Below are 27,709 nucleotides of genomic sequence, written 5' to 3'. Positions count from 1 at the left end.
TGACGTGACGTGACGTGACGTGACGTGACGTGACGTGACGTGACGTGACGCGAGGCGGGCACAGGTAAGGGGCCGCTGGGGCTGGGCCGCGGGGGCCTGTGGGGAGCGGGCAGCTGGCAGTAGCGCGGGAACGCGGCTGAGGGGAGGACGGCGCCGCATCGCCCGCACTATGCCTGTCTCTCTTCCCCGCCGGGGCAGGCTGAGCTGCGCAGAGCGGTGGGGCCCGCGCTCCCATGGAGGACGAAGACTGCCCCGACCTGGTCCCCATAGACGCCATCGGCGCTGAGGAGACTGAGTCCAGCCCCGGCGGGAAGATCCCCGTGACCATCATTACGGGCTACCTAGGTGAGAGCGGCCCGCTGCCCTTCCGTGCCCGCGGCACGCCGCGCTTCCCGGCGCCGGGCGGAGTCGTGTGGGGCTCAGGGCTTCGGCTTGGGGGCGTCGGGGAGCGCCGATCTGAGAGGCCGCAGGACGGCTCGCACTCCTGTCCTGGCAGATCTGGCGTCGGTGCCCGCGAGTTGCGTGGGTGAGCCGGATCCAGCGTCGCTGGCGCTGCACATGCAGCGCTTCACCGCGTTTCCGGCGCGGTGTTCTTGCAGCGCTCCCACAAAGTGCTGTTCCAGTGAGATTTGCAGAAGCGTTTTGAACAGCTGTACAGGCTTTTGTTGCTGCTTTTACCAGCCTGTTTTCAGGGCCTCATTTTTGTGGTCGTGTTTCACAAATCGATTAGCATAAAATGTTTGCCTCAGTTAAATGCAGACTGAATTGCAGTCTTACAAATGTGAGGTTTGGCCTTTCTCCCTTAAACCAACATAGTTGTTTGGAGCTTCACAGAATCACAGAATCGACTGGGTTGGAAAAGACCTCAGAGATCATCGAGTCCGACCCTTGGTCCAACTCTAGTCTGTTTACTAGATCATGGCACTAAGTGCCATGTCCAACCTCACTTTAAAAACCTCCAGGGACAGTGAGTCCACCACCTCTCTGGGCAGCCATTCCAATGCCTGATCACTCTCTTGGTAAAGAATTTCTTTCTAATATCCAGCCTAAATTTCCCCTGGCAGAGTTTAAGCCCATGCTCCCTTGTCCTATTGCTGACTGCCTGGGAGAAGAGACCAATCCCCACCTGGCTATAACTTCCCTTCAGGTAGTTATAGAGAGTGATGAGCTCACCTCTAAGCCTCCTCTTCTCCAGACTAAACAACCCCAGCTCCCTCAGCCTCTCCCCATAGGTCTTGTGTTCAAGTCCCTTCACCAGTCTTGTTGCTCTTCTCTGGACCAGCTCCAGCACTTCAATGTCTTTCCTGAACTGAGGGGCCCAGAACTGAACACAATACTCCAGGTGTGGCCTCACCAATGCAGAGTACAGGGGAAGGATCACTTCCCTTGTCCTGCTGACCACGCTATTTTTGATACAGGACAGGATACCATTGGCCTTCTTGGCCACCTGGGCACACTGATGGCTCATGTTGAGCTTCCTGTCAATTAGTACCCCCAGGTCCCTTTCTGTCTGACTGCTCTCCAGCCACTCTGTGCCCAGCCTGTAGCGCTGCAGGGGGTTGTTGTGACCAAAGTGCAGCACCCGGCACTTGGCCTTATTGAACTTCATCCCATTGGAATCAGCCCATTTTTCCAGTCTATCCAGATCCCTCTGCAGAGCCCTCCTGCCTTCCAGCAGGTTGACACTCCTTCCCAACTTGGTGTCATCAGCAAATTTGCTGATGATGGTCTCAATCCCCTCATCTAAATCGTCAATAAAGATGTTAAACAGGACTGGACCCAACACTGACCCCTGGGGAACACCACCAGTGACTGGCCGCCCAAAGATCAAGTGAAATTTAGGATGGCTAACACTGTTCTAGGAGTTTTAACTTTGTACTGCATCATACTCTCTCAAAAAACCCTAAGGGCAGGGAAGGAATGTTACTCTTCCAAATTTCCCTAGTTGTGATCTTGTGCATGGGATGAAACCATAATGTGGTATTACAGAAATTCCGAACACCTTGCTTAACAATGCCTCATCTAATGCACATCAGTGATTACTGATGACAAAAGAGCTGGTCAGAAAAGGCAGTGGGAGGGAAAAGAATAAGTACTGCTTTTGTTAAGAGAGCCATAATGAGTGTTCTAGGAAAGGACTGCCTAGCTGGTAGGGGACTTGTAAGTTTATCAAGCCCTGAGACTTACTTGCTGGAAAACTGTGGGTCTTTTAATGCTGAGATTTAATGTTCTGATAGTTCCATGGAGTCAAATATCTATACAAATTGATTTTTACAGTGTTATAACAGAATACAGGATACTAGAATGGAAACATGTATTTCAGAAGAGAACAGGTTTGTCTGAAGTGTGCATGTACACAGTAGTATTTGCTTTTTATTTGAAAATTTAAGCTTTTAAAACATTTTAATAGAGATATGATCTGTGTTCTAGGAGCTGGAAAAACAACTCTTCTAAACTACATACTGACAGAACAGCATAATAAACGAATAGCAGTTATTCTGAATGAGTTTGGAGAAGGTATGTAAACCTGCAGAAACATTTTTTAACTGTAAAATGACAAGTATGTAAAACTCCTGGAAATCAAGAACATTGTAGTTTTAAATCCATTACTGAAATTATTGAAATACATCATAGTCTTTAGAAGGGCAAAACGTTCTTTGGCTGTTGTTCATGAAATAATTCTGTGCATTAATCTGTTTTGTACATAAATTCAGTCCCTCAGAATCAAGTAAATGAATATATCACCATGTTAGAAATGCTACACTTCTGTTCGTCCTATTCAGTTTCAAGCAAATGGAAATTAAAATAACACGTTCCTGGATATTTTATTTCATTTCCTCACAGACACTTACGGATCAAAAATTATCTTAGACCAAGAGAATGGGGAGGTGTGTGCTTGCTGTCTGTTTTTCTTTGAACTCTTTGCTTTTCTTCTCAGGATTTTTAACTGTTATGGCTGTAATTTCATATCTGTACCATAATCAGCATACTTAGAGTTTGCACTTTGTTGTTGGTGATTTCTTTTTGTTTGATTTCATCAACAAAGATGCCTGTAATTTTTCTGGTCATGGAGCCTAAAATAAAATGTGTAGACAGAGACTTTATGTGATATGGAGGTAAAGGCCGGCTTCCTTTTGTTTTAGCAAAGTTTATGGAACTTATGCTGTACTTACATCCTCTGAGTTTTGGTCTTTGTAGAACCAACTTGACTTTGTCTTTTAACTTTCCCATAAAATGGAACAAGATAATTTCTGAAGAACATATCAGCTTGAACCTTTCATATATCTTTTGCAGGCATTGTCATGTAAATTTTTAGATTAAAATTATAGTACTACTTATATTTCCAGGAAGTGCCTTGGAGAAGTCCCTGGCAATCAGTCAAGGAGGAGAACTCTATGAAGAATGGCTGGAGCTCAGAAATGGCTGCCTGTGCTGTTCAGTAAAGTAAGAAAAGACTATTGTACAAGTTCTTACAGTGGGTTTGTGGGGAACTGATGAAAGGAAAAGACTACATGGGTTTGATTCCTAAAACTGATAGTGGTATTGATGACTTCTTTTGTCAGATATAACAAGAAATGGAATTTGGGAGATGTAAATTTGTTTCCTTGTGCTGCCTTATTGCATTTGGACTTAATGTCTTTTAGAAAAATGGTCTAAGTGCCACCATATACAACACTGGGGTATTGTAGGGTAAGGAGCTCTCCCTCTTCTGTTGGTATTATATGCTTTTATGTAGATAGCCTAAGATTCAAGGAGGCTGGAACTAGGACTCACGTTTCCTAATTTCCACATTGAATACTTACTCTGTGGTTGTTTTTTTTTTCCTCTGTATGTTGATTAATACTTGAATATTGTATACCTCAGAAAGGATGGAGGGAGAACCTTTTGGTGACTTAATGAAACACAATATTCCGAATTGTAAGCTGATGGTCATGTTAAAAAGCAGGAATGTATTTGTTTCTTCTTCCTGTTTGTTAGAATGCTGGATAGTTTATGCTAAGTTTATAATAAAGGTGATGGCCTGTTTGTCCTGAAAAATTGGAAGAACTAGTTCTGTGCCTTTAATTGGGATAGTAAGTGGTAAACTGAAGACTATTGCATGGTGTCTTACGGGGATGTAAGGAATGCTGCCATTGCTGCTATGTTTTCTTTATGTCAGTTTCCTATAAGAGGTGCCATATTTCTGCTTCAGGCTGACTTCATCAGCTGAGGTTTGAGTAAATGGCACATCTTAATTTTGTTGTAGGGGACATGGAAAGGCAGGAGAACGTGGTTCAGTTCCGTCACCTCCCTCCACCCCATCCTTTCTTTTTGTAATCTCAACTGCCAAACCAAATAGTTACATATTTACACAAACTGACAGGGTTTTCAGTGTTTGAGAACAAATCATCATTTAACTCACCTTTTTTTATGCCTGTGAGGAGTAAGCAAATACTATTTTTCAGACTAAAATTAAAGAGAAAACTACAATTTGCCCAATATTAGAGCAGCAGCTTGATAACTGAGTTTCCTTTGCAGACTCTAAGTTCTGACTCAGGCTGTTGCTTTGATGATATGGCCACTGTGTTCTGTGTCAGAAGATACATGTTTCTATGTGTTGTAGCTTGTTTTCTCTGTTCTCAGGTTTGTTTCTTCTTACAGGGACAGTGGTGTGAAGGCTATTGAGAACCTGATGCAAAAGAGAGGAAAATTTGACTATATATTGTTAGAAACAACTGGTTTGGCAGATCCAGGTAGTTCACGTTACTGTTTTCATAACCATGATCATTATTCTGTTTTTATGAAGTGCTTATTTGCTCACCAGTCAGCTCACTGTGCAAAATGTGTTACAAAGTGGTGACCTGTCAGGCACATGCTTTAATTGCTATGTAGACTAAAACTGAATTAGACAAGGTGCAAAAGCAAGGTTATGGGCTTGGTTGTTTGATTGTGTGTTGTGATTTTTTTTTTGTTTTGTTTCAACTTGCTCTAAATTGACTCTAGAGCTTTAAAGTAATCCAGTTAAAATATATTTGTATCAAGAGAAGACACTGGGCTTGGAGCAGAGGAGCACACTCTAAACCGAGTAGTTTTCAGTAGCCTTTTGCTGTTCTACATTACTCCTTCGAAGTTATTAGCATCTGATGTATTGTTATATTTGTTGTGATTGCCCTTATATTTTGTGAAGTCATAAAATACTCTGTGAAACAGACCAATACATTCATCTGGTATGTACAGGACAATAATAGATCTTACAAATTCTATTCATGCCCTTTAATGATATTTATTATAAATAGATGTTTAAACTTGAGCTCATGTTAGTAATAGCTATCTAAAACAATTTTCTCTGAACCATCTCAGTTAAAAATGCGGTGTTGATTGTGAGTGAATAAAATTAAGTTGTATCCCATTTAGGAGATTGCAACTTTCCAGCTCCAAGCTAAATAGTTGTCATAGTAAAGTAGTTTAATTCAAAATAAAGGACATTGATTTGGCCTGTGTTACACACAAATTCTATTTGAGTGTAATTGGAAAACGATGAAGCTTTTTGATAAAAAAATCAGTAGTTACCAGAAAACTTAGTTGTTATGGCCCTTGCTGTATCTTGCATGAGTAAGCACTGTGAACAACTGACAGGTATTTGGTGTTGATACCAAGTGATGTTTCGAGGACTGCATCTTGTTTCTTCAGGTGGGCAGTTTTAGGTGTTAGAATGAGCTTAGTTACCTGTCTTAGATAGCCTGCCAGTAACTAAGGTTTTGATAACTAGAACAAAAACGTACTGTTGTTGCTGTCAGCTCCTCTTGTCCTTCATAATGTTGCACTCATTTATATTAAGTTGGTTTTATTTCATAACAAATTATGATTTCTTAAAAATAACAGTCACAGCACATCCTGCAGTTGCTAGAAACTGTTTTACAGGGCCATTTTAGCAGAAAACAGGAGTAGCGTACTCCTAGGCCATATGTAGTATGCTGGTGTTGGGTTGCAGATTCCAAGTTCTTGATAGAATGTGGTCCCAGTTGTCCAAATACTTGCTAATTCTTTTTGCTCAAGACTCATCCGTTTAGTATGTACTGTTTTACATTCTGAAGAAATAGAAAAGACTATGCAAAGAGAGATTGCTATGCATTTCATTGTTCCAGAAACTCCTTATTTGGATAGAAGTTCTGTCGATAATGAGGCCTAGCGTGTAACAAATACTAGAATCGCCTAAGCATAGAATGATTCAGTTTGGAAGGGATGTTAGAACACCTTAGGTCCAACCTTCTGCCTCAAGCAGCTATAAGACAAGACCAGGTTGTTTGCCATATGCAGTCATATGTTTCTGTTGTCTGAGCATAAACATGACACAGCCTCTCCAGCAACCTGTTTTGTGCCTACCTTTTCATGGTGGGAAAAAAAAGAATTCTGATACATGTGGTCTGAACCTCACTTCACAGTTGTCTGCCATCCTTCTGCCACAACCTGCCTCAGTCTTCTCAACGACTCACCAGGGAGGTTGCTGTTTGATTCTGCAAAAGCTGTCCCATCTCCTGGCTGAACAAATGCAGTTCACCCACCTCTCCTTGTAGGGCCTATGCTCTGGCATCACCTGTCTTTGTGATCCTGCACTGATGTCTTTCCTGTATGGGGGGGTGCTGGCCACATGTGGGCTTAAAGTGCTAAATAAAGGAAAGCAACCTGCCTCAGCCATGCTTCTGTTCCAACAGCCAGGAGTGTTTTTGGCTTTCTCTGATCCCGGGGCACACTGCTTGCTCAGCTTGCTGCCTGCCAGGACCCCCAAGGCCTTCTCTCTAGACCTGCTCCCTGGCCAGTCCATATAATTGTCAGGGCTTCTTTGTTCTCAAGTGTATTTCTCAATGCTCTTTCTTGCTGAATGTCATTGGGTTCTTGTTGATCATTCCTTCCTGCCTGGCCAAGTCCCTCTCGAAGATAGCTTTGCCCATAGATATGTCAACTGTTCTTTTCTGAATTTGATGTTCTCTGCAAACTCTTCCATGCCCTTCTGGGTTCATGCTAGAGGTGCTGAACAGGACAGGTCTCAGGATAGACCCCTGCAGTACCCTTCTTACTGCTGCCTTCCGGGTAGGATAATGCCCTGTTAACTTCAGCCTTTAGAGATTAACTATCCAACCAGGTTTACATGGTTGTCTTTCCTTTCAGACTGGTAACGTCCCAGTTTGGTTACTAGAATATCTTCAAAGACTGTGTTGAAAAATTTGCTAAAGGTGATGTAAACGGCATAAAGTGCTTTCTCCTTGTCCACAAATAAAAGTATCTTTTCTCATAAGGCAAAGTACAATGTTCACAGATTGATTAGGCATGATTTACCTTTGTAAACTTGCTTTCCATGTATAACATCTGTTTGCAGATTGAACCTGCATTAGATACTTCTTAATCTATTTTAAAATTATCTAAAGCCAGACTTTTTCCTGTGTGGACCTGAGATAAATAAGGAAACGTTCTTTTCTATATGCAGTTATTCTTAACTTTATTTGTCCTATTGATTTATGATGGAAGAAACTGCATAGGAGAGTTTGTAGAAGCCAGTGTAGAAGAGAAAGTCCCTAGGAGGGAGCTGATTTCTCCCAAATGTCACAGTTCCACTTTTCTTTAACTGTTTTATCTCCTTTTTTAATGTCCTTTTTGTGTATACCATGAACTAGAAACAGTGTCTGAAAGGCGAAGAGGGGCAGTCTAGAATGTTTTAGAAATTAGGGACCCTTAGAGTATAGTAATGGCAGGTAGTTGATATTACTGATTAGAAGTAATTTAGACAACTTACATGCATCTGGAATAGTGAGATTTTGAAAGCTTTTTATAGTCATAACTGTGGATGTGCACACAAGCATAATACTCTGGTAGCTGTGGTTAGGTCAAACGTGTGGTTGGGTATTTGACATCTATGATGCTTTCTGATTTGGAATGTAGGAGTTTCAAGTACAGCACTACAAACAGTTTTCTTATGACATGTCTGAATATTGATTACTGGAAAATGTCAGTTTTGCAACTAAATGTACTGCACGTCTTAGGAGCTGTGGCCTCCATGTTCTGGGTTGACTTGGAGCTGGGAAGTGACATCTATCTTGATGGTAAGAAGTGCAAGCTTGTTTTCCAGTATATTGGCATTCCGTATCTGGATTCAGTGTGATGTTTTCTTATCATATAAGGCAAGGTTTCAGAAAGTGTTTGAAATGTATAATCTTGGTTCTCACATCCCCAGATTTGACCACAGAGATCCACTTGCTTTTTCTAATGCTTCTTTATCTTGCTGGTGAGCTGTTCCAGGTTGCTAAATCCAGTGAAAGTTGTGAAATGCTTTATTCGGGTATCAGATATGAGGAGCACTTGATTGTGGTGTAAGGAGGGGACGAAAAAACCTTGTTAGTTAGGTGTTGTAAAACGTTATTTAGGAGTTATGATACAGCTCTTATTGTTTTTTCTTCCTAATGCAGTGTTCCCTAAATTGTTTCTTTTTTTCTGAACTCTTAACATCTGGACTCTCCTGCCTTGCCTTTTGTTTTCTGCCTTCATTGCCTTTGTACTATTGTTAGCTCTAGTATTTGCTCTGTTCCAATAAAAATCTGAATTTACTGTAATATAAATCATCACAATATGTATTTAAGAGTGTGGTGAATGCTGATTTATTTTTATTTTTTTTTTTTAATATAAGGCAAAACCTTACGTTTTGACTTTAAAAATTACCCTACTGACACTTTGGTCAGTGAGTCAGATGCCCATCTAGCCAAGGAAACATTCAGTTGAATAAGTAATGCTTCCTGAATCTCTGTGAGAGAATTGTAGATTGCTGGTCACGTAGAATCACAATAACTGCATACCTCAGTCAGTCCCCTTAATTTGTTTTTATAACCTTTAAAAGTATACCTCTGTCAATTTGACATTTCAGAAGAAGGAGGAGAGGCATTCTCCTTGTGATAATTTCTCTCACCTGGGTCCGTAGACATTTTTTTACCACAGTTAAAATTTACAAATAAGAAAATCGTTAGGTGATGAGTTTAATGTTCTGATGCCCTGGAAGCACTGAAAGTATTATAACCAGTTGTAAATGTGTTTTACTTTAGTAGTTGTACAAGAAGTTTACAAGTTGTTAAATTGTTAGCTTCTTCAGCATATTGCTATTCCATTGTAATATTCTCTTTTAGGTATTGTATCTGTTGTTGATGCAAAGCATGGACTGCAAGTAAGTTACTGGCTTTGTTATGTGGTTTAAAACTGCAAATTAGAACAGCTGTAGCAATAATGTTCATGTGGATGAATTACATTTTTACAATAGTTTTAACTCTTACAGTGGATGAGAATATATTTCAGTTTCTGTGGTCATTAGTGCTATATTTTGCATAGGAACAAGGAAGTACAGATATTCATAGGAATTGAGATTCTTACTAACACAGCAGCATGTCTCCTCAGAGTTGTCAGGTTGCTAGATTCCTTCTAGTTCCATCACTTCACTCAGGAATCTTGGTCATATTCCAAATTGGCATTTGGATTACTGTGAAAACAGTGGAGAAGTTTGTCTGACAGAGTGTAATTGGTCCATGTTACTTGAAAAGAGAGGAGTAAGAACAAACCTTTGTAAGATTTTGTTTGGTTTGGACAATTTAAGTTTCTTGTTTCAGTTGAGCTGATCTAATAGCTGATTTACTGAAATGGGACAGTCCTGTCCTCTTCTGAATTTGTGTTGCACTGGGATGGAACTAGTCTAACCCCATAGCGAGCCAGTTTGGCAAGTTAGGCCATTATGTTTTGCAAGGACTTCTGTGGAGGAGTTGGTAGAAGAATGAGGACAAAGGGCTGAGAGCTGTTTTGCTGTTTTGAGCAGGAACCAACTTCTAAATCAGCTCAACTATCACAAGAAACCATAGCGTGTCTTAAGTCAACCCCTTTTTCAGCTGAGTGCCCTCAAACTAATTCAGAGGGCTTTTATTGCTTGCAAAAACGTTGTTCTGTTTCTCTTAATGCAATGCAGGTTATTGGCTTCAGCCAGACATAATTGTGTTGCAAGTAGTATTTCAGAAACAACACAAGGAGGTTTTGAAACGTTCAGCTTTTCTGTCAATCATTATTTTCGGCAGCTCACTGAAAACTCTTATTTAATCAGTAAGCTTATACAAAACTGACATCCACTCAGAATATTAGAAACTTCAGACTTTCTCAATTATATGCCAAGTAAACAACTTTTGCTTCGTATAAGGGACTTGTTAACTTGTGCAGTTCCTCTGGTTGCAGAGTTTGACCTCAACAACTTTTTGTGATTCAAAGAATTTTGAAAGCAATACAGATAATGACATTGAGATAATAGGCAGCAATTTAAGGGCGTCATGCTTCAAAGAACCAACCAATCATAAGAAAAGCTGACAAATAGTACCCTGTGGCCAGTCAGCCCAAGTGAAACTTAAGTTACAATTGAAATAATGGGTTATCACTGTAATGGATTTGTCACCCATCTGAAATACCTTCTTTTTTTTTTTTAATCAAGGGCAAACATTTGGACAATTTGAAGTGACAGTTCTCTACTTTCAGAACTTGACATCTGGACTAATGACATTTTTTTTTCAGGGCAACAGATCTGACAACATTTAGTTCAGTAGAATCAATACAGAGAGCATTATAAACAGTGGGAGAGGTTGTCTCCCATCATCCTGTTGTATGCTGTTTATGTTGTACAGAAACAGGAAATAGTTTCGGGGTTTTCTTTTTTTTTCCTTTTTTTTTTTTTCTTTTTTTCTTTTTTTAGGATGACAAACTGACAGTATGCAATAATCTACTTTTGTTTTTCAAGTCAAATAAAGTTAGATGCCTGATACTTCCACTTGAAGAAACAAATCAGTTTTATTTTTAATTTATGTATTTCCCATGACATTTAATTCCACTTTCATTTGGTATTCCTTTGTCTTGAAAACCAAGTTTCAAAGTAGTCTTGGTACATTTAGACCTGATGAAGGAGTTCACAGGACTTTCTATTCTACCCGAAGATGTAAGGCGTAAGTGATGAGTTCTTAATAATATTACAACATCAGTTTGAAGTTTTACTGCCTCCAGGTGTCTGCGATGCTTCTGCCCTGGAGATTTCTGCCTTCATGGCAGAGTAGACAGAAAATTATTTATAGCTGAGCCTTTGCTGCTTCAGTGTAGTCTGTTGCTCTGCCTAAATTAAGTAAAGCTCTCTGTTTCCCTTTCATTAATTCTTCTGTGAGGACATGAGCTTGGGCGGATAGATGCAGCACAAAGCTGCAGATGATACTGAACTACTGCAGCATGACCAGAAGCTGCTGCTTTTGTCAGTGCTGACTGACTCTTCTGCCCAGTTACAGCTTGAATAGGCTGCAAACACTGATATTGTTGAATGTGTAAATGGACTTTTTCACCATCATTTTACAGAAAAATCCTAGATGCCATCTTCCTCAATACCATGTTGAGAAACATACCTCAGCTGAATTGGTTTTGACTTCCTCTAATTGCAAATGAATTTAAATGCCATTTAAATATATTTAATTCAATTGTTTTAATTTTTGTCTAGCACTTGACAGAAGAAAAGCCAGAAGGCCTTGTCAATGAAGCTTGTCGGTATGTATATATAAATTATTTTTGTATATCATAGTTAGGGACGGCGCTGTATAGAAGGTCATTAGAAATGGCTTCTTTTTTAAGTGTTTTTTTCTCCTGCTTTGCTTTTAAACCAAGTTAGATTGGTGTAAAGAGGATAAAAATAGAAAAATGACTTCATGCTCTATTTGGTCTTTTTGCCAATATCTGACTTTTCTAATACATATTTTAAGAGGAATGGGATTTTACATAAGTGAAGGAGAGCCACCTGTGCTGGAGGGAAGAAAGAATCGGGTGCTAGAATCTATCAGATGCTCAAAGTAGAACTGGAGACAGAGCAATATTTTTTTCTAGATGTGAAGCCACAATGATTAGAAGTGATTATAACAACAGAAGTCTTCGTTAAGCAAAGAGACTTCAAGTATGGCTTTAGAAATACCACATGCAAGAGAAATAGGAGCTTGTGAAGTTCATAATCACCAAACACTTCAGATTGGATGACGTGTGAAAACAAACCAAAACCTCACAAACAAGCAAAACAAACAAACAAAACAACCAGTCACCACTAGGCCCACCAAATGAACAAAAAAACAACTGGCAAGCCTTTGTAGCTTGGTAGACTCCTTATGGCATAGGAGAGCACCTCAAGGAGAAGGCATTAGTACTTTAGTGATACTCCATGATGTTCTAGTTTCATTAATGTTTGCCTTTCTGTACTTACAGTGGTCATACTATTTTTTTGGTGCTATGGGAAAGATTGTGTTTCTGCCTTACAAAAAAAGTAATTTTTTTTCATGTTGTCTTTTTTTTTTTTCCTCTTAATGCATAGGCAGGTTGCATTAGCTGATCTTGTAATCATCAATAAAACAGATTTGGTTTCAGAGGAAGAATTGAATAAAGTCAGAACATCTGTCAGGTATGAAATTTTTGGCATAACTGTGACACTGTACTGGTTCAAAGTATTAATTTAAACATAGCTCCTTCTTGCTGTTAATAAAGAAATTAGATTTCACGATTACATTGACAAAAATCGTTAGTTTAGAGTGGAAAAGAGACTGCCCCTTCTAAAGGCATATCAATACTTTTATGTGCTTACACAGTCTTTGCAGTTTGCTTATCTAGGTAAGATTTGATGTTGCCCACTAAGGACAGGCCTTTGTCTTAAATGTCTGTACTCTTACATTTTTTGGGTAGCTGTTCCCATTTTTCAGAATTGGCACCAGGGAAAAAAAAGTCTGCTGGTAGATGTGAGTTCACTAGCAAATGCAAAGATAAATGAAGGAAGTCCCAAATAATGGTCATGGGTGTAGGACAGCCAATGATCTGGATCAAATCAGTGATTAAAGACATGCCCCATCTTTTTCTATCAATACCATGAAAACCGAAATGAAATATGAAAATTTTTAAATAGTTTACAACTCTATTAGTATTTTGAATTCTAAAAGTAAAAATACTTAGACCCAACAGAGTGTGTCTTGAGTAGTCTTGGATAGGAAAATACAATTCTTGCAGGTAGTATTTTGTTGTTGGATCTTGTAAAGTTCCCCAACCCTTACTTAGGAGATGAAAAGTCAAAAAAATGAAATCTGGTGGGATGTCTATTGGTTTGTTCAAGCTGGCAACAGAGTTGGGGTTGTTGTGGTACTGTTTTTCATGCTGCTTTCCGTGGATAACTTGTTCAAGCAATATATTACAGTTGCATTTTCATCTAACTTCTGTTTTTTCTATTTGATTTTAGGTCAATAAATGGACTTGTTAAAATTCTAGAGACGCAAAGATCAAGGTATTAAATGGCCACTGTTAATAGGTATCACATCCTGCTTCTTTTGTGACAGATTTAAGTATGCTGTTAGACTAGTTTGCTTAGAGGAAAGCTTTTGAAGTAGAAATATTTAACTCAGGATTTATTTTACTAATAAACATTTAGATTAAAGTTTTTTTTAAAGAAGTAAGCATTTTTCTGTTCTTTGTTACTGTTCACATTCTATACTCTAGTGTATAAGTATTTTTAAAAAATGACTGTTTAGATGTAGCTTAGTTTACAGAGCTTACCACTGGTGGGTTTTGCTGGACTTTGCAATTTAAATATAACTATTGCTTAGTGGTTTTTACAAAAGCTTGGGCAATATTTTTCAAAACCTGCATTTTGTTCAAAGTTTAATAAGAATACGGCTTTTAATTACTGAAGTTGTATTGTAGTCATGTTGCCATTTGTGGAGTAATAGCCTTTGGAGAGTTTCCGAAAAATGCTAATACAGATGTAGTTTAATCGACTTCAGCATATTACAGAAATGTAGCAGATTTTTAAGGGAGTGTTACAGGTAGAAATGTGAAGTTTCTTGTAATTTGTGGACCAGATCTTGCAACTGAAGAGTAAATTGCAAGGCCTAGTTGTCTCTAATCTAATTATTGCTTACATGCACTATAATGTTTTCTTTCTGTTCTGTCAGCTTAAAGATTTTTCTCACTTGTGATGACTGCTGCAAATAAGTTGTTACTGTAAAATTACTTTGAGAGCATTGTAAGGAAGGTTATAGGAAGAAAATGTAATTGCATTGTACTTGCTATTTTTTATTGAAATTCTGACTCAGATTTCTTCTTTAATAAGCAGCTAAATGAAAATGGTAATCCCAGGTGTTAGGAGAGCAGTGTATCTTTTGGGCCGCTGGGACTGATTTGTGTACTGTTACATCAATTATTTGACTATATTATGACAAGTGTTCCTATAATAAAGGTTTATGTTTTAAGCAATTTTTGAAGGGAAAATAGTAGACTTGGCTTTTCGAAGTTACTGTCAAATGTAATTGGAAAGTGTAGTCTATATTGCTTTGATTGTAAAAAATGTTTCTAGTGCAAGTATGTAGCTAGTGGTTCTTACAAGTAAATATGATCAGTGCTGTCTGTTCTGTATTACATTTTTCATTTGTTTGTTTCAGTTGTTAGAAACCAAATTCTTCGTAGTAGCAGTTACCCAGTAGTGTATTTCAGTTTCTTTTGCTAACATTATGTCAGTGTAAGCTACGAGGTTTGTATGATCTTCCAGGGGATGTGTGTGTGTATGTTGAGAGTTTATACTAAGGGTGCCAAATAGTTGCTGGGAAGAACTTCAGGGTTCATTTTCCCATTTAGGGAAAATCAGTTATTATTCAGGCATTCAGTATGAGGTATTTTATAGTCATTCGTGGAAGTACCTTGTATTTTACTATATTTTTTTCAAGTTGTGTTTCTGTGCTTACATATTACTGTGTAAATAAACACTGTGTTCCTTGTAGAAGACAGTATCAGCCACCAACATCCAAAAATAAGGCTAAGGACTGATTACGTTAGTATGATAGACAGGAAAAAAAATAAGCTTCAGTGAACTATTTTAAAAATAATTATTTAAATATACACAGCATTTGAATATAGCAGAAGTACAAAGCTTTCTTTCTTCCCTCTGTTTAGAGTTGATCTCTCCAATGTCTTGGACCTGCATGCTTTTGACAGTTTATCTGGCATAAGGTATGGTGATAATTTTGGTGTCTTTCATTAGAAATAATGTCCATTGTATAAATACATGAACAAAATAGACAGACTGAAATCCTGGCTCAGATTTGCATCTGAGTTTCTGTTGGAAATTCTAGTTTAGTCAGTTGTTTAAAATTTTCACTTTGTAAGTGATATTCTGAGATTGCACAAATTTCAAGTAGAAAAATTCTCAACAAAAGCCTTTCGACCTTGTAAAGTTAAATAAGCCAGAGTGTGCATGGTTGGCTGGTGCTTTTTTTTTTCCCCAATATACAAGTTCACTCTTTTTTGGTGCTCTTAAAGGATTTCAAAATTTTTCTCACTTCACCTGATGATGAATTGGAGACCTCCATAGTTTTCACAGAAAACGATGAGTGACTGAGGTTCCACCACAAATGAAGCCACTGTGAATTCCGGTTACTGAGTTCCATGGTGGTTTGGTTGGTTGGTTTGTGTGGTTTTTGGTTTTGGTTTTTTTTTTTTTCCTAATACCAAATGTGTGCTTCAGCATGTAGTTGGGTGGAAAAGTAAAATGAGGTGAGGGGAGAAGGAGTTTCTGTTCACCTTGTGTGCTGAAGTTCTTCAGCAAAGACAGTAAGGAGTACTGGACCAGTCATAAAAGAAAGGAAGGAATGTGCAACTGAGGGCAGTATCAGCTTCATTTTTCTTCCTGGACACACACTGTTAACTTCAGAGAAAGGAACATAAACATTTTCTTGTTCACAGAAGGGAGAAATTGCAGAAGGTGCAAGATAGTGACCTCTAGTAGATGAGATGTGCTCATCAGATTTTGCGGAGAACTGATGCAGTACTATCCAAAGGATAACCTGCTTTTCCTGAGTCTCTGCTGCCCTTTCTTTTTGCTGGCACTGGCTTTTGTCTGATCTGCGAAGCATAGTGTTTGTTTCTTTTGAGCTGCTGGTATGTACCGATTAAATTGTACCAAAGGCAGCATCAGAGAGGTATCAGAATAGGCATTCAAAAGGAAGTTAAGGGAGGAGGAAGGCAAATATATCCTTTATGGTCAATAGATAACTATTAGGTTTATAAACCAGATCATAAACCCATGTCCTGAGTTCTGATGATGTATTAGCTAGTTAAACTGTCTCATCTTGGAGCCACACAGCAGAGAGAAAGTAGTAAGAAGATGTGAACCAAAAGGGGATTGTTCTTCATAATGGCAATCTACAGTTAGATCTGATTAGCTGTAATATTAGGTGGCATTCTGCAAGGTTTACTAAGAAGTGCTATGCTCTAACAAATTTGAAAAAGTTCTTCAGGAGCTGATCATCCCTTCCCCTTCCTTTCTCCCCATAGTGATGACTTCTGCCCTGTCATCTGTAGCAGAAAATATCTGCATCCAACACCATTTGAGCACAAATACACACCAGTGCACTAATAAAATTGCTTTTTAAACTGTATATTATAGTAAGGATTTCTGCCAGTGTAGCAGATGGACATAACATCTGATGGGTGTGACTGTACTGTTAGAACCTTGTGGTCTATACATGCCTGAAGTGACAGGAAATGCATCAAGAGTTCAGGATTCTGTGGAACACAGTATGAGAAGAAGACAACAAAACAAAGATGCAAGGAGGAGTTTGAAATATTATGCCAATAGCAGACAGTACCTTTTCCCCCTGTTAAAACCTTCTTCAAATTTACAGTCAGAGTAGAAGGAGCAATTTTGATGGGAAATCTTCTCTGAAGTAGCAGAGAGCTGTCATCATAGTGACTTTTGCTGTAGTATTCCTTTTCTGTATATTGGACATAAGACAGAATGTTCTCTGGTATAGAAACTGTATTTCAAGAAATCTTGCACTGTCTTGGTTAAAGAGATGTGGGTGTGGTATTAAATCTGCAGTAAAATTTTACATTGTCACACAAAATGTTTTGTAAACTAAGATTCAGGGTCTTACTGTATCAAGTCGCCACGTTCATTAATGAAGTAGAGGGAACCAATTTTGAATTAGCAGATACACTGCGCAGTAGGAATGAGCCGTGTGTACAGCAGAGTTGGAGTGGGAGCTGTGCATATAGTATTTCACTTAATGTTAACAGATTTTATTCTCATAAATAATGGCTTTGTACATCTTTTCTTGCTTTTCAAAGAATTCTTCCAAAGATGTGGTTTTTTTTTCTTTTTAAATGTAATAATCAACAAATTCTAGGGATTGATTTTTTCCCTTCTTGCTTTAATGATGCAATTTGCCTTTTGTTCTTACTCAAGGGACTATCAAGCGTGTTGTTCTTGAAGTATAAATATTTAAAATCCCAAAGATACTACAAATAATTTCCATAATCATGTTCATATTTTAGAAACTAACATTCTAGCACAAGTCATTAACTAGATCAAACTAAAATGATTAAACATTTCTGTTTTGAGATTAAAATTGAATTAACAGTTGAGGCTTATTTTGAGTATATAGTCTTATTTTTGTATTTTAGTTTTGCTCTGCAGTACTGAAGTTTATTTAGATTTTGAAACAATGACACTTTGTCCATTCTATTAAAATGCAACATCTAACTTCATTTATTTTCAGTTTGCAGAAGAAATTTGAGCAGATGAAGACAACACATGCACATCTAGATAAGGTAATTACCAAAACTACTGCTTCAATCTTTCTGTAGGAACAAGATTGTTCAGGGTAATTGCAAGCATTGCATGCTAATGATGTTACCTGTTCAGAAGGTTTCAGTTAGGGAATAAAGTGTTTCATGGTATTTGGAAGATTACATTGAATACATGTAGGAATGTGCTTTGTCATAGACAGATTCTAAACGGATGTAGTAAGTCTTACTTTCAAAAACAGCTTCCATGGCTCCAGATAATCACACCATTCATTGATTCACATGGACAGTGTTACTGAAACAGACAAATAGCACTACTCTTTCTCATACTTGCAGAATCAAGTTCTACTTTTGTAGCCAGTCTTTATCCTGTAGTTTTTCTGTCCAATTGTTGTCTGTATATGTAGATAATAACGAAGATGTTATTCATGACTTTGCTTTCTTTAAAGCTTTAATAAAACTTCACTGAGTAGTTAAGCAGGTGTAGATTTCTGTTCTGTGAGTGCTTCACATTGTTTTCACAAGAAATAACAATTTATGTTTTAGCAGTGAAATAGATTCAGCACTATAAACTAGGTATCAATCCTGTAAACACATGTATGCTAAAAAAAAGAAACGATTCTGTTGATATTATTTTTAGTATGTCAAATTAAACTGGAAAAAAGTATTCCTCGCCCCACCCTACACAATACTCAAATCAGTGTGTGTTTGTATCAGAGTAGAGTCTTCTCTCTCCCTGTGTACAACATACTGATGCATAATGCAGCTGCAAATAGCATTTCTGCCTTTGTGTCTCTGATGTGAGCAAATACAGTATTTTTTGTGATCAGCATATCTTTTTCCCTAAATTTGTCTCTGAAATTAGTCTGGTCCAAGATCCCTACAGAATATAAGTGGTTCTATGCTAATCACAACTTTTAAGCATCTCTGTTATCCATGATGTACAGCTTTTACTAGAAAGGCTCCCTTTTAATTTTATTTGTTTGTTTTCTAAATGTTATGATCACAGTATCATTTTCTGCTTAGGCCCTTCTCAAAAGCAGAACAGTCTTAAGTCAGGGAATTACTGAATTTATTGCCAGGCAACAAAAACTTGTAATTACTGATTTGAGTACTGAAAAATGCAAAACAATTACACAAACACTTGCATGAAATGATTGGTTTTGTAGTGTGGAGCTGTTTGACCAGTAGGAAACAATGATAATTAGTTGTTACTATCCCTGTTTAATTCAACACCCACATTTTTAAAGATGATTGTTGAGACAGATGAGGCATAAATGAGAGCAGAACACTTCAGTTGTGGTAGGCTGCCAGTCCTTGTGGGGTGATAAAGCCTGCTTATTATCTTCATGTGGAAGGTCAACATAAGCCAAACTACACTGCATGGAGCACAGTGAACTTTTGTTTGTCTTGTTTTGAAGCTGCTTGAAGTGTTATCTCTTGGTTGTTTTGCTGAGTTTACTTAGTCATTAGGTAAACATTTAGATTTGCTGCCTGTTGCTTTTGTTTTTTTTTTTCTGAAGTTAAAATAATAATCTGAAAGCAGCAGTAATTTCAAAGAATTTTAGATTGTACGAAAAGTAATTGTAAGTTCTTCTGTGCCATTGAGAGGTTATAGTGACAAAAATAAGTGTAAGACACATAAATTCCTTTATTTTTTAATAAATTAATATTTTTAAACTACACATTTATTTTCATGTTCTGGTTTGATAACTGGTTCTGAGCAGTAAGCTGGTGGTTGCTTTGGAATAAGACATTACCTCAGATGCCTTTTTTTTTTTTGAATCTGTTCCTACATAGTCTTATTTCTAAAAAGCTTTTCCTAGCATGAAAGTATGGATATGTGAAAAATATGTTGATTATTTTTTTTGTGATAGAATTGAGAAGAATATCAGAAATTGTGACAAAGATAAGTATGCCAAGAAAACAGCCTTCTTAAACATATTTGAAAGATTGAGTTTACTAACCTGTAATAATTAAAATTATTAGAATTTCTTTGAGAACAAACATCAACTACAGCAAAGAATTACACAGTAGAAATTCATGGCATTAAACTATTAAATGTACTGTGTATGTCCTTAAGTGCACATCTGTCGCGGGGGAGTGGTTTACAGTTCTGCTTACTGCAGAACAATATTTAGATTTCTCAAAGAAAAGTGAGATTTAAAAGAGTTTGATAGTTTTACTGTATTTTTTACCGCATGGAGGAAATATACGAAGCTGAATGCTGTTGACTTTTTCTCCAGGAGCCTGATACCTGTTAGCAGTGCAAACTTTCAGGTGTCTTCTCTCCCTTTTAACTGTTTGCTTCGGAGTCTGTATTTTAGAGCTGTGAAGGCAAGCTTCCAGGTGAGGCCTGATAACTGTATACAGAGCACTCTTTCATGAAACAAAATTCTCCAAAGAAAGAAAAAATTAATGGAGTAGAATAGCAGGAGGGCTGGCTCAAGCTGGGTACCTGCACAGAGATCCAACCTGAGTATAGAAAAACATAGACTTTTATATCTTTACAGACTATTCATACCATGATTCAGTTCTATAGCAATATTTCACTTTGGGGTCTTCTTGCTTCTCATTGGATCTTTTTCACTGATTTCATATGTGCTGATTTCAACTGTAGACATTGTTTATGGTCCATAGCCTTGCAGGTACTGTTTGTCTGAATAAATCCCTTTCTTTTTAGCAAAGTGAAAAACAGGCCCTGTTTCACAGATGTCTGTAATGTCTCTGCGTTAGCCTTGAAATTTATTTTTTTCCCAGTCAATTCCATTCTTACCAGGAAAGTTCAAAATTGACCTTATCTTGCAAGTGTTCAGGGTATGTTCAGGGTAGTTTACAGTTACTTTTGGTAAATATGAGCAGAATTTTACAGCTTAAGACTTCAGCAAATCCAGCTTACTAAGTAATGTGAAGCAGAGAGTATACTAAAAATCATACAACCTTACACTTCTAAATGATTTGTTGTATTTATTGTGCATTTACTTAAGCTAAATGATTAATATTAAACTTAAATTGGGCTCATCCACTGACCTATGAGTAATAAAACCATCACCATACAGCCCACTTATTTAGCAGGGAGAGCTCAAAGTGGGCTCACTTGGGCTGTCGTATTTATGGAATGAAGTGGTTGACTTTTAGTCAAATTGCATGGAGTAGGAAAAGTCTGCATGAGACTCCCTGTGCCACAAGTTACCAGTGTTCAGTGTGCCCTTCTGTGGGTTTCCCAAAAGGAGTTCTTGGCCTGGCTGTGGCTCAGGCCTTTACCTCTTCTGGAGCCTAGACCAAATGGCTGCTGGTTTGGTTGCAAGGGAGTTGAGTGCATCCACCACAACAGCCAAACAGAACCAAGAAGTGTAGCATAATATAGCAAATTAGAGTACAATAGATTTTTTTAAAAAAATTTGATAAGGGTATAAAATTGCTTTTTAATGAGGCCAAGTTATAAAGAACACTTTTTGAAATTAGTGTAATGATATGTTTATTCAGTTTGGTAATAATAAATGGGTCTTTCCACTTACAGGGTATTATTACAGTAACATTTGAAGTTCCAGGAAATATAAAAGAAGAAAACTTAAATCTCTTTATTCAGGTAAGTAATACATCACTGTGAATGGAAAAATCATTGTGGCTTTCTATAGAAAATTATCCAATGCCATTCTGTTTATCAAAACACTTTTCCTTTCCATAGAATCTTCTGTGGGAGAAGAACATTAAAGATAAGACTGGGTGCACCATGGATGTCATAAGACTGAAGGTTAGTCAGAAATTATCAACTTTTTTGTTTTGTGCTTTCTTCTGTTATACCTAAAAAACTGTAGTGTGCTGTCAGTTACAGACCTATCAAAGGCGCTGCTAGATCATGGGAGAAGAGCAGACAAAACGGAGAATTGCAATTTATTATTGTTCCATGTAGAGAGTTTGTTATCTACTGGCTGGTGGGACAACTTTAAAGGAGATAACCGTCAGAGAAGCAAAGATTGGTCCTCTTTGTTTTGAATTGAGAGGGAAGATGTGCAGTCCTAGACATCAGTGGCAAAGTTAATAATCAGGACACACTTAAATCACTTTCTTTTTTTGACCTTCATTGCTTTGGAAGATTATGTCCATCTCATTAAATGTTTCCTTATCAAGATATTGGATACTTTAGATTACGATCTGCAAATATAATTGTTGGCGTAATATGCGGAAGTTCAATTTGGCAAAACACAGTAGCACAATACTAGTTGTAGTCTATGCTTCAGACTTTTTGAAGTATTGTCAGACAGCAGTTTTAAAGCTGCAGCCCATAATTACTCATATTAATTCGCACTTCATTGGTTTTTCAGTTGCATGGTTTTGAGAGGACAATTTAGGGTATATTTTCATTCTCCTTATACCAAGCAGCCATGTAAATCATTAAAAAATGAGAATCAAGTTTGTCATTTGGTAGGCTGAAAGAAATAAAAGAAAATACGCTCTGGTTTGTTTTCCGAGAACACTTGTGCATCGTGGATAGTGACATAATTATTTTCATTTCATTGGAAGAAAGGTTGTGTTCTTGCTCCTTTGGCAACAAAACAAGAATATCCTTGTCTTCACCTTCCTGACAAATAGAATAAAGTAGCCACTGATGCATCTTATGCTGTCTGAAAACAGTACTGCTGTGCACAAGTACATTTTTGTTGTATTGAGTGTTGGAATCAAGTAATTCGTTAGGAGATCCGAGGCCTGTGATAAGCTGTGTGCTGGCCCTCAGTCATGGACAAATACACCAAAGAAAATGAGCCCCAGGTAATTATAGAATGGGTTCAGAAGTTTATTGCTTTTGTATTTATCTCTTACCTGCAGTCGTAATCCTTTTGGCAGTGATAGTCACAGAACTCCAACTAGTCTGTCAAATACAGACTTTTTCATGAAATGTCTTTAACTCTTTTTTTAAAATTTGATTTTATTTTTCCTGTGTGTAAGTGTAAGACATTTTACAGAACATGTTCCACTGAAATATTTTACAAAGTTTTATAAAAAATGAGGAAAACTCTTTTAATGTAACTTTTATTATGTGGGTTAATGGACTCACTCTGATAGTAATCCCTTCTAATTCTGTTGCTAGTCATTTTACTTCACAAATGTTTGTTCAGTCTCCAATATTCAAAGACCCTGCTTCAGAATAGTGCATATACTGAGCATGAGAGCTTAATCAGAATAATCTGAAATCAAACATTTTTGCTTATTTTACATCATCTTTGCTGACAAGCAGTCTTTCATGGACAGACACGTCATACAGCATATACATATATGATGTGTATTTATATATATTCAAAGTAGCGTAGTAGCTGCTGACATTTTATTTTTACTTGAACACACTAGATACTGAGCAAATGAGGAACAGAAGGCAGAGTATGGCAAAGTGTCATTATTAGTCTTTAACAAAAGAAACACATGTGAGAACAGATGTTATGAGTGGAAGTGATCATACTGCATGGTTATTTTGACTAACTGGTGCATAGTGGCCAGAAATACTTTTCCCTTCTTGGCCTAGTTTCAAAGTTGTTGGTTTGTTTTCTCTCACTTAGATGTTTCATTTTTAAAGGTTTGTTTATATATCCTAACAGTTATTTTTCTGATAAGGGACTGGTATCTATTCAAGGCAAATCTCATCAGGTGATAGTCCAAGGTGTCCATGAACTCTATGACCTGGAAGAGACTGCAGTAGAGTGGAAAGAAGATGAAAAGAGAACAAACAGGCTGGTCCTAATAGGTAAGAAATTATGTACCTCCTTATTTGATTTCAAGAAGCTGCTCTTTCAGCAGGCAGTCCTATGTCTTTTCCAGTGAAAAGCAACTGACCTAAGCTGGCCTGAGTAATAGCAGTGAGTATGTTCAGTATGACCTTGAGTCAAAGGTTTATCCATCAGGACCTCCTGCAGTTTTTATATTCCAGCTGAGAGGAATGTACACAGAATCACAGACTGGTTAGATATGGAATGGACCTCTGGAGATCATCTAGTCCAACCCACCTGCTAAAGCAAGTTCACTAGAGCAGATCAGACAGGATCGTGTCCAGGCGGGTTTTGAATGTCTTCAGAGAAGGAGATTCCACAGCCTCTCTGGGCAGCCTGTTCCAGGGCTCTGGTACCATCAAAGTAAAGAAGTTTATCCTCTTATTCAGATGGAACCTCCTGTGCTTCAGTCTGTGCCCATTGCCCCTCATCCTATCGTTGGGCACCACTGAAAGGAGTCTGGTTGCATCCTCTTGACACCCACCCTTGAGATATTTATAAGCATTGATAAGTTCCTCTCTCAGCCTTCTCTTCTCCAGGCTGAACAGACCTAGATCTATCAGTCTCTCCTCACAAGAAAGATGCTCCAGACCCTTTTAGGGACAATAAAGTAAACTACTAAGTATTTATAAATTATATGGGCATATTTAATGTTATTTTTAAAATTCATAATTATAAATGTGATTATGGGAATAGTTTGAGTGTTTGATCAAGTTTTCAGTAACTGTAAGGAACGGGATTATAGCCATTAAAATGTGTAAAATCTGGTTTGTTTCTGAAAAGCTTGTAATGCTGAGGTTGTATGTTTCTATTTCCTACTTGTTACTCTCTGCTTTGCAAAGTGTTTTTTATGACCCAAAAGCTTCCAGTTTTCCTCATTTCCCTTTTAGAGCTTGAAGTCTGTTGCTGCATGTAAAATCTGAAGTTACCTTGTTACTGCCAGCTTAATTTTAATATTCCTCTGCTTTCACTCATTAGCATAATAAACATTTTATTTGCAGAGAAGGCTTGCAGGTTGCTACTTGTATGCATTTTTTTGTAATACACTGTAAAATATAATTAGCTAATTTATTTCTCTTTACAGGCAGGAACTTGGACAAGGAGACCATCAAAGAAGTATTCATAGCCACTGTGAGAGAGAAACAAGGAAATGGTTGACATCAAAGTACAGAAAAGATGAAATGTCAATGCTTAACCCTGCAAACTTTTTATCATAGAAAAGGCCAAATGACATGCAGTATAGTAGTTAATTTTTCCTCTTGCATTTTACACAGCAGTTAAACCCTGAAGTCCTCCTAAGAATCTCAGCTGCCCTATTTTTTAAAGACTAGGTTTTGTGGTCTAGAATCAGACACAGGGAATTCTACTATTTTGGATTGGGCTTAAGTTATGTCAGTAACATAATTTACCTGTACAGAAATGCAAATAGGCAAAAGGCTGTTGTTTATGCTGTAAACGAAGCATGACATGTTAGAAGCCTAGTGATTTCTCCAGCTAACTGTCTTTTACTACCGGAAATGAAGCAACAGTGTTTATTGCCAGGGATGTATCACAGTATCACACAGTATCACAGTATGTTTGGGACTGGAAGGGACCTCAAAAGATCATCTAGTCCAATCCCCCTGCTGGAGCAGGAACGCCTAGGTGAGGTCGCACAGGAACATGTCCAGGCGGGTTTTGAATGTCTCCAGAGAAGGAGACTCCACAACCCCCCTGGGCAGCCTGTTCCAGTGTCTGTTACCCTCACTGAGAAGAAGTTTTTTCTCAAATTTAAGTGGAACCTCTTATGTTCCAGCTTGATCCCATTACCCCTTGTCCTATCATTGTTTGCCACCAAGAAGAGCCTGGCTCCATCCTCATGGCACTCACCCTTTATATATTTATAAACATTAATAAGGTCACCCCTCAGTCTCCTCTTCTCCAAACTAAAGAGACCCAGCTCTCTCAGCCTTTCCTCACAAGGGAGATGCTCCACTCCCTTAATCATCTTTGTTGCCCTACGCTGGACCCTCTCCAGCAGTTCCCTGTCCTTCTGGAACTGAGGGGCCCAGAACTGGACACAATATTCCAGATGTGGTCTCACCAGGGCAGAGTAGAGGGGAAGGAGGACCTCTCTCGATCTACTAACCACCCCCCTTCTAATACACCCCAGGATGCCATTGGCCTTCCTGGCCACAAGGGCACAGTGCTGGCTCATGGTCATCCTGTTGTTCACCAGGACCCCCAGGTCCCTTTCCCCTACACTGCTCTCTAATATATAATTTCCCAACCTATACTGGAACCTGGAGTTGTTCCTGCCCAGATGCAGGACTCTACACTTTCCCTTGTTAAATTTCATTAGGTTATTCCCCGCCTAACTCTCCAGCCTGTCCAGGTCTCTGGATGGCAGCACAGCCTTCTGGCGTGTCAGCCACTCCTCTCAGCGTCATCAGCAAACTTGCTGATAGTACACTCTATTCCCTCGTCTAAATCGTTAATGTATATATTGAATAATACTGGCCCCAGTACTGCCCCCTGAGGCACTCCACTAGATACTGGCCTCCAACTAGACTCTGTACCATTGACTACCACTCTCTGGCTTCTCTACTTAAGCCAGTTTGTAACCCCCCTCACTACTCTATTGTCTAGACCACACCTCCTCAACTTAGCAACTAGGATGCTGTGGGAGACTGTGTCAAAGGCTTTACTGAAGTCAAGGTAGACCACATCCACCGCTCTGCCATCATCCATCCACCTTGTTACATTCTTATAAAAGGCTATGAGGTTGGTCAAGCATGACTTACCTGTGGTAAAGCCATGCTGACTGCCCCTAATAACCCTCTCATCCCTGATATGCCTTGAGATGGCACCAAGGATAAGCTGTTCCATTACTTTCCCAGGGACAGAGGTGAGGCTGACTGGTCTATAATTACCCGGGTCCTCCTTCTTGCCCTTTTTGAAGACTGGAGTGACATTTGCTTTCCTCCAATCCTCGGGCACCTCTCCCGGTTCCCAAGACTTTGCAAAGATGGTGGAGAGCGGTCCAGCAATGACTTCAGCCAGCTCCCTCAGCACCCGCGGATGCATCCCATCTGGACCAGCTCCCTCAGCACCCGCGGATGCATCCCATCTGGACCGATGGATTTATGGATGTCCAGTCTATTTAATTGCTCCCTAACCCAGTCCTCATCGACTAAAGCAAACTCCTCCATTGACCTGGCTTCATCCGGGGTCTCAGGGGTACAGGGCTCCCCAGGACAGCCTCTGGCAGAGTAGACAGAGACAAAGAAGGCATACAGTAATTCTGCCTTCTCTGTATCTTCTGCCACCAGGGCACCCACCCCATTCATCAGTGGGCCTATATTGCCTCTGGTATTAGTTTTATCTGCTATGTATTTGAAAAAGTTCTTTTTGCTGTCCTTGATGCCTCTCGCCAGCTGTAATTCTAAGGAGGGTTTGGCTATCCTAGCTGCCTTCCTACATGTAATCACAGTGAGAAGTATTTAGTGTTTACTATTAAACTGTATTCCATCTCTTTCCACTTAGTTTGTGATTTTTGAATGTATACATCCATCCCAAGTACCACTAAACCTGTTGCATAGGTGAAACTAAAGATACATTGATAGTAGAGGCTCAAGACCACATGGAATATGTACTATCTGCATAATAACTATGAATGCATCATTTAGTCACCTGGCCAATATGTTGAAAGGTGTAGCTGACCTCACAAATCACAGAATGGTTGGGGTTGGTAGGGACCTCTGGAGATCATCTAGTCCAACCCACCTGCTAAAGCAGGTTCACCAAAAGCAGATCACACAGGAATGTGTCCAGGTGGGTTTTGAATTCAGTTATTGCTGTTACTTTAGGCTTCACTCTACAGTTCATCTCTGTTTCTAAAGTACGACGAAGCTTCCTGTCTTTGTTCTATCTTCAAGGCCATGACCCTGCCAGTTCAGGATTTAGGGGACTGGGGACAGCACATTTTCACTGTGTTGTCTAAACTGCCCTATGTGATTTGTTATGGAGCTCTCTGAAACTGTGTTTGGGTGCTGTCCTGAAAACTTTGAAGCTTTTATCTCTGTGCTTGATACTTTTACAGTTCAGAGTTGAACTTCTTGCCCTGTACCTTCTCCAGTAGTCATTGTTCACCTCTTAGCTTTAGAGGGATGTGTTAATTACAACTGAGTGAATGCAAAATGGGTGAATGCAAAAAGGTGGAATTAAAAATGTTTCAAAACATAATTCTCGGACATGCAGCAGATATTCTGAAGAATGGACTCGTAGCTACAACGCTTCATGATGCGTCTGGATAAGTAGAATTTTTTTTTTTCACTGTTAGTGGA

At 38.7% G+C, this 27,709-nt stretch overlaps 1 protein-coding gene across 3 annotated transcripts; it reads left to right on the top strand.

Annotated features, from left to right (window-relative positions):
* LOC308051760 (zinc-regulated GTPase metalloprotein activator 1A-like) lies at positions 1-25,325 on the top strand. 3 transcript variants are annotated; one of them, XR_013923528.1, is made up of 16 exons: positions 1-64; positions 199-345; positions 2,431-2,517; positions 3,348-3,444; positions 4,642-4,733; positions 8,016-8,075; positions 9,147-9,184; positions 11,522-11,568; positions 12,377-12,463; positions 13,286-13,330; positions 14,992-15,048; positions 17,598-17,649; positions 21,146-21,214; positions 21,314-21,379; positions 22,321-22,395; positions 23,233-23,246. XR_013923528.1 is itself a non-coding variant. In XM_080362387.1 (16 exons), the coding sequence occupies exons 2-16, from the start codon at positions 234-236 to the stop codon at positions 24,508-24,510; spliced, it is 1,077 nt and encodes a 358-aa protein (XP_080218513.1). In that variant the 5' UTR covers positions 1-64; positions 199-233; the 3' UTR covers positions 24,511-25,325. The 3 variants fall into 3 exon arrangements, 2 of the variants coding, with proteins under 2 accessions (XP_080218513.1, XP_080218512.1); XM_080362387.1 differs by lacking the exon at positions 22,321-22,395 and adding an exon at positions 24,473-25,325 and having other exon boundaries at positions 23,233-23,362; XM_080362386.1 differs by lacking the exon at positions 22,321-22,395 and adding an exon at positions 24,469-25,325 and having other exon boundaries at positions 23,233-23,362.
* Positions 25,326-27,709: the final 2,384 nt, after the last annotated feature.

Source organism: Nesoenas mayeri (assembly GCF_963082525.1).
Source record: "Nesoenas mayeri genome assembly, chromosome: Z".
In the NCBI taxonomy this organism is placed as follows: domain Eukaryota; kingdom Metazoa; phylum Chordata; class Aves; order Columbiformes; family Columbidae; genus Nesoenas; species Nesoenas mayeri.
Note: the sequence above shows the minus strand (reverse complement) of the source record. Positions and strands in the feature narration are given on the sequence as shown.

What these genes read in the sequence shown, in the direction of transcription:
- LOC308051760 (XM_080362386.1), top strand. Translation starts at nt 234, where the DNA reads ATGGAGGACGAAGACTGCCCCGACCTGGTCCCCATAGACGCCATCGGC. An exon ending in GACAGTTTATCTGGCATAAG is followed by an intron (nt 15,049 to 17,597) that starts GTATGGTGATAA and finishes ATTTATTTTCAG; the next exon opens with TTTGCAGAAGAAATTTGAGC. An exon ending in TGGATGTCATAAGACTGAAG is followed by an intron (nt 21,380 to 23,232) that starts GTTAGTCAGAAA and finishes TTTTCTGATAAG; the next exon opens with GGACTGGTATCTATTCAAGG.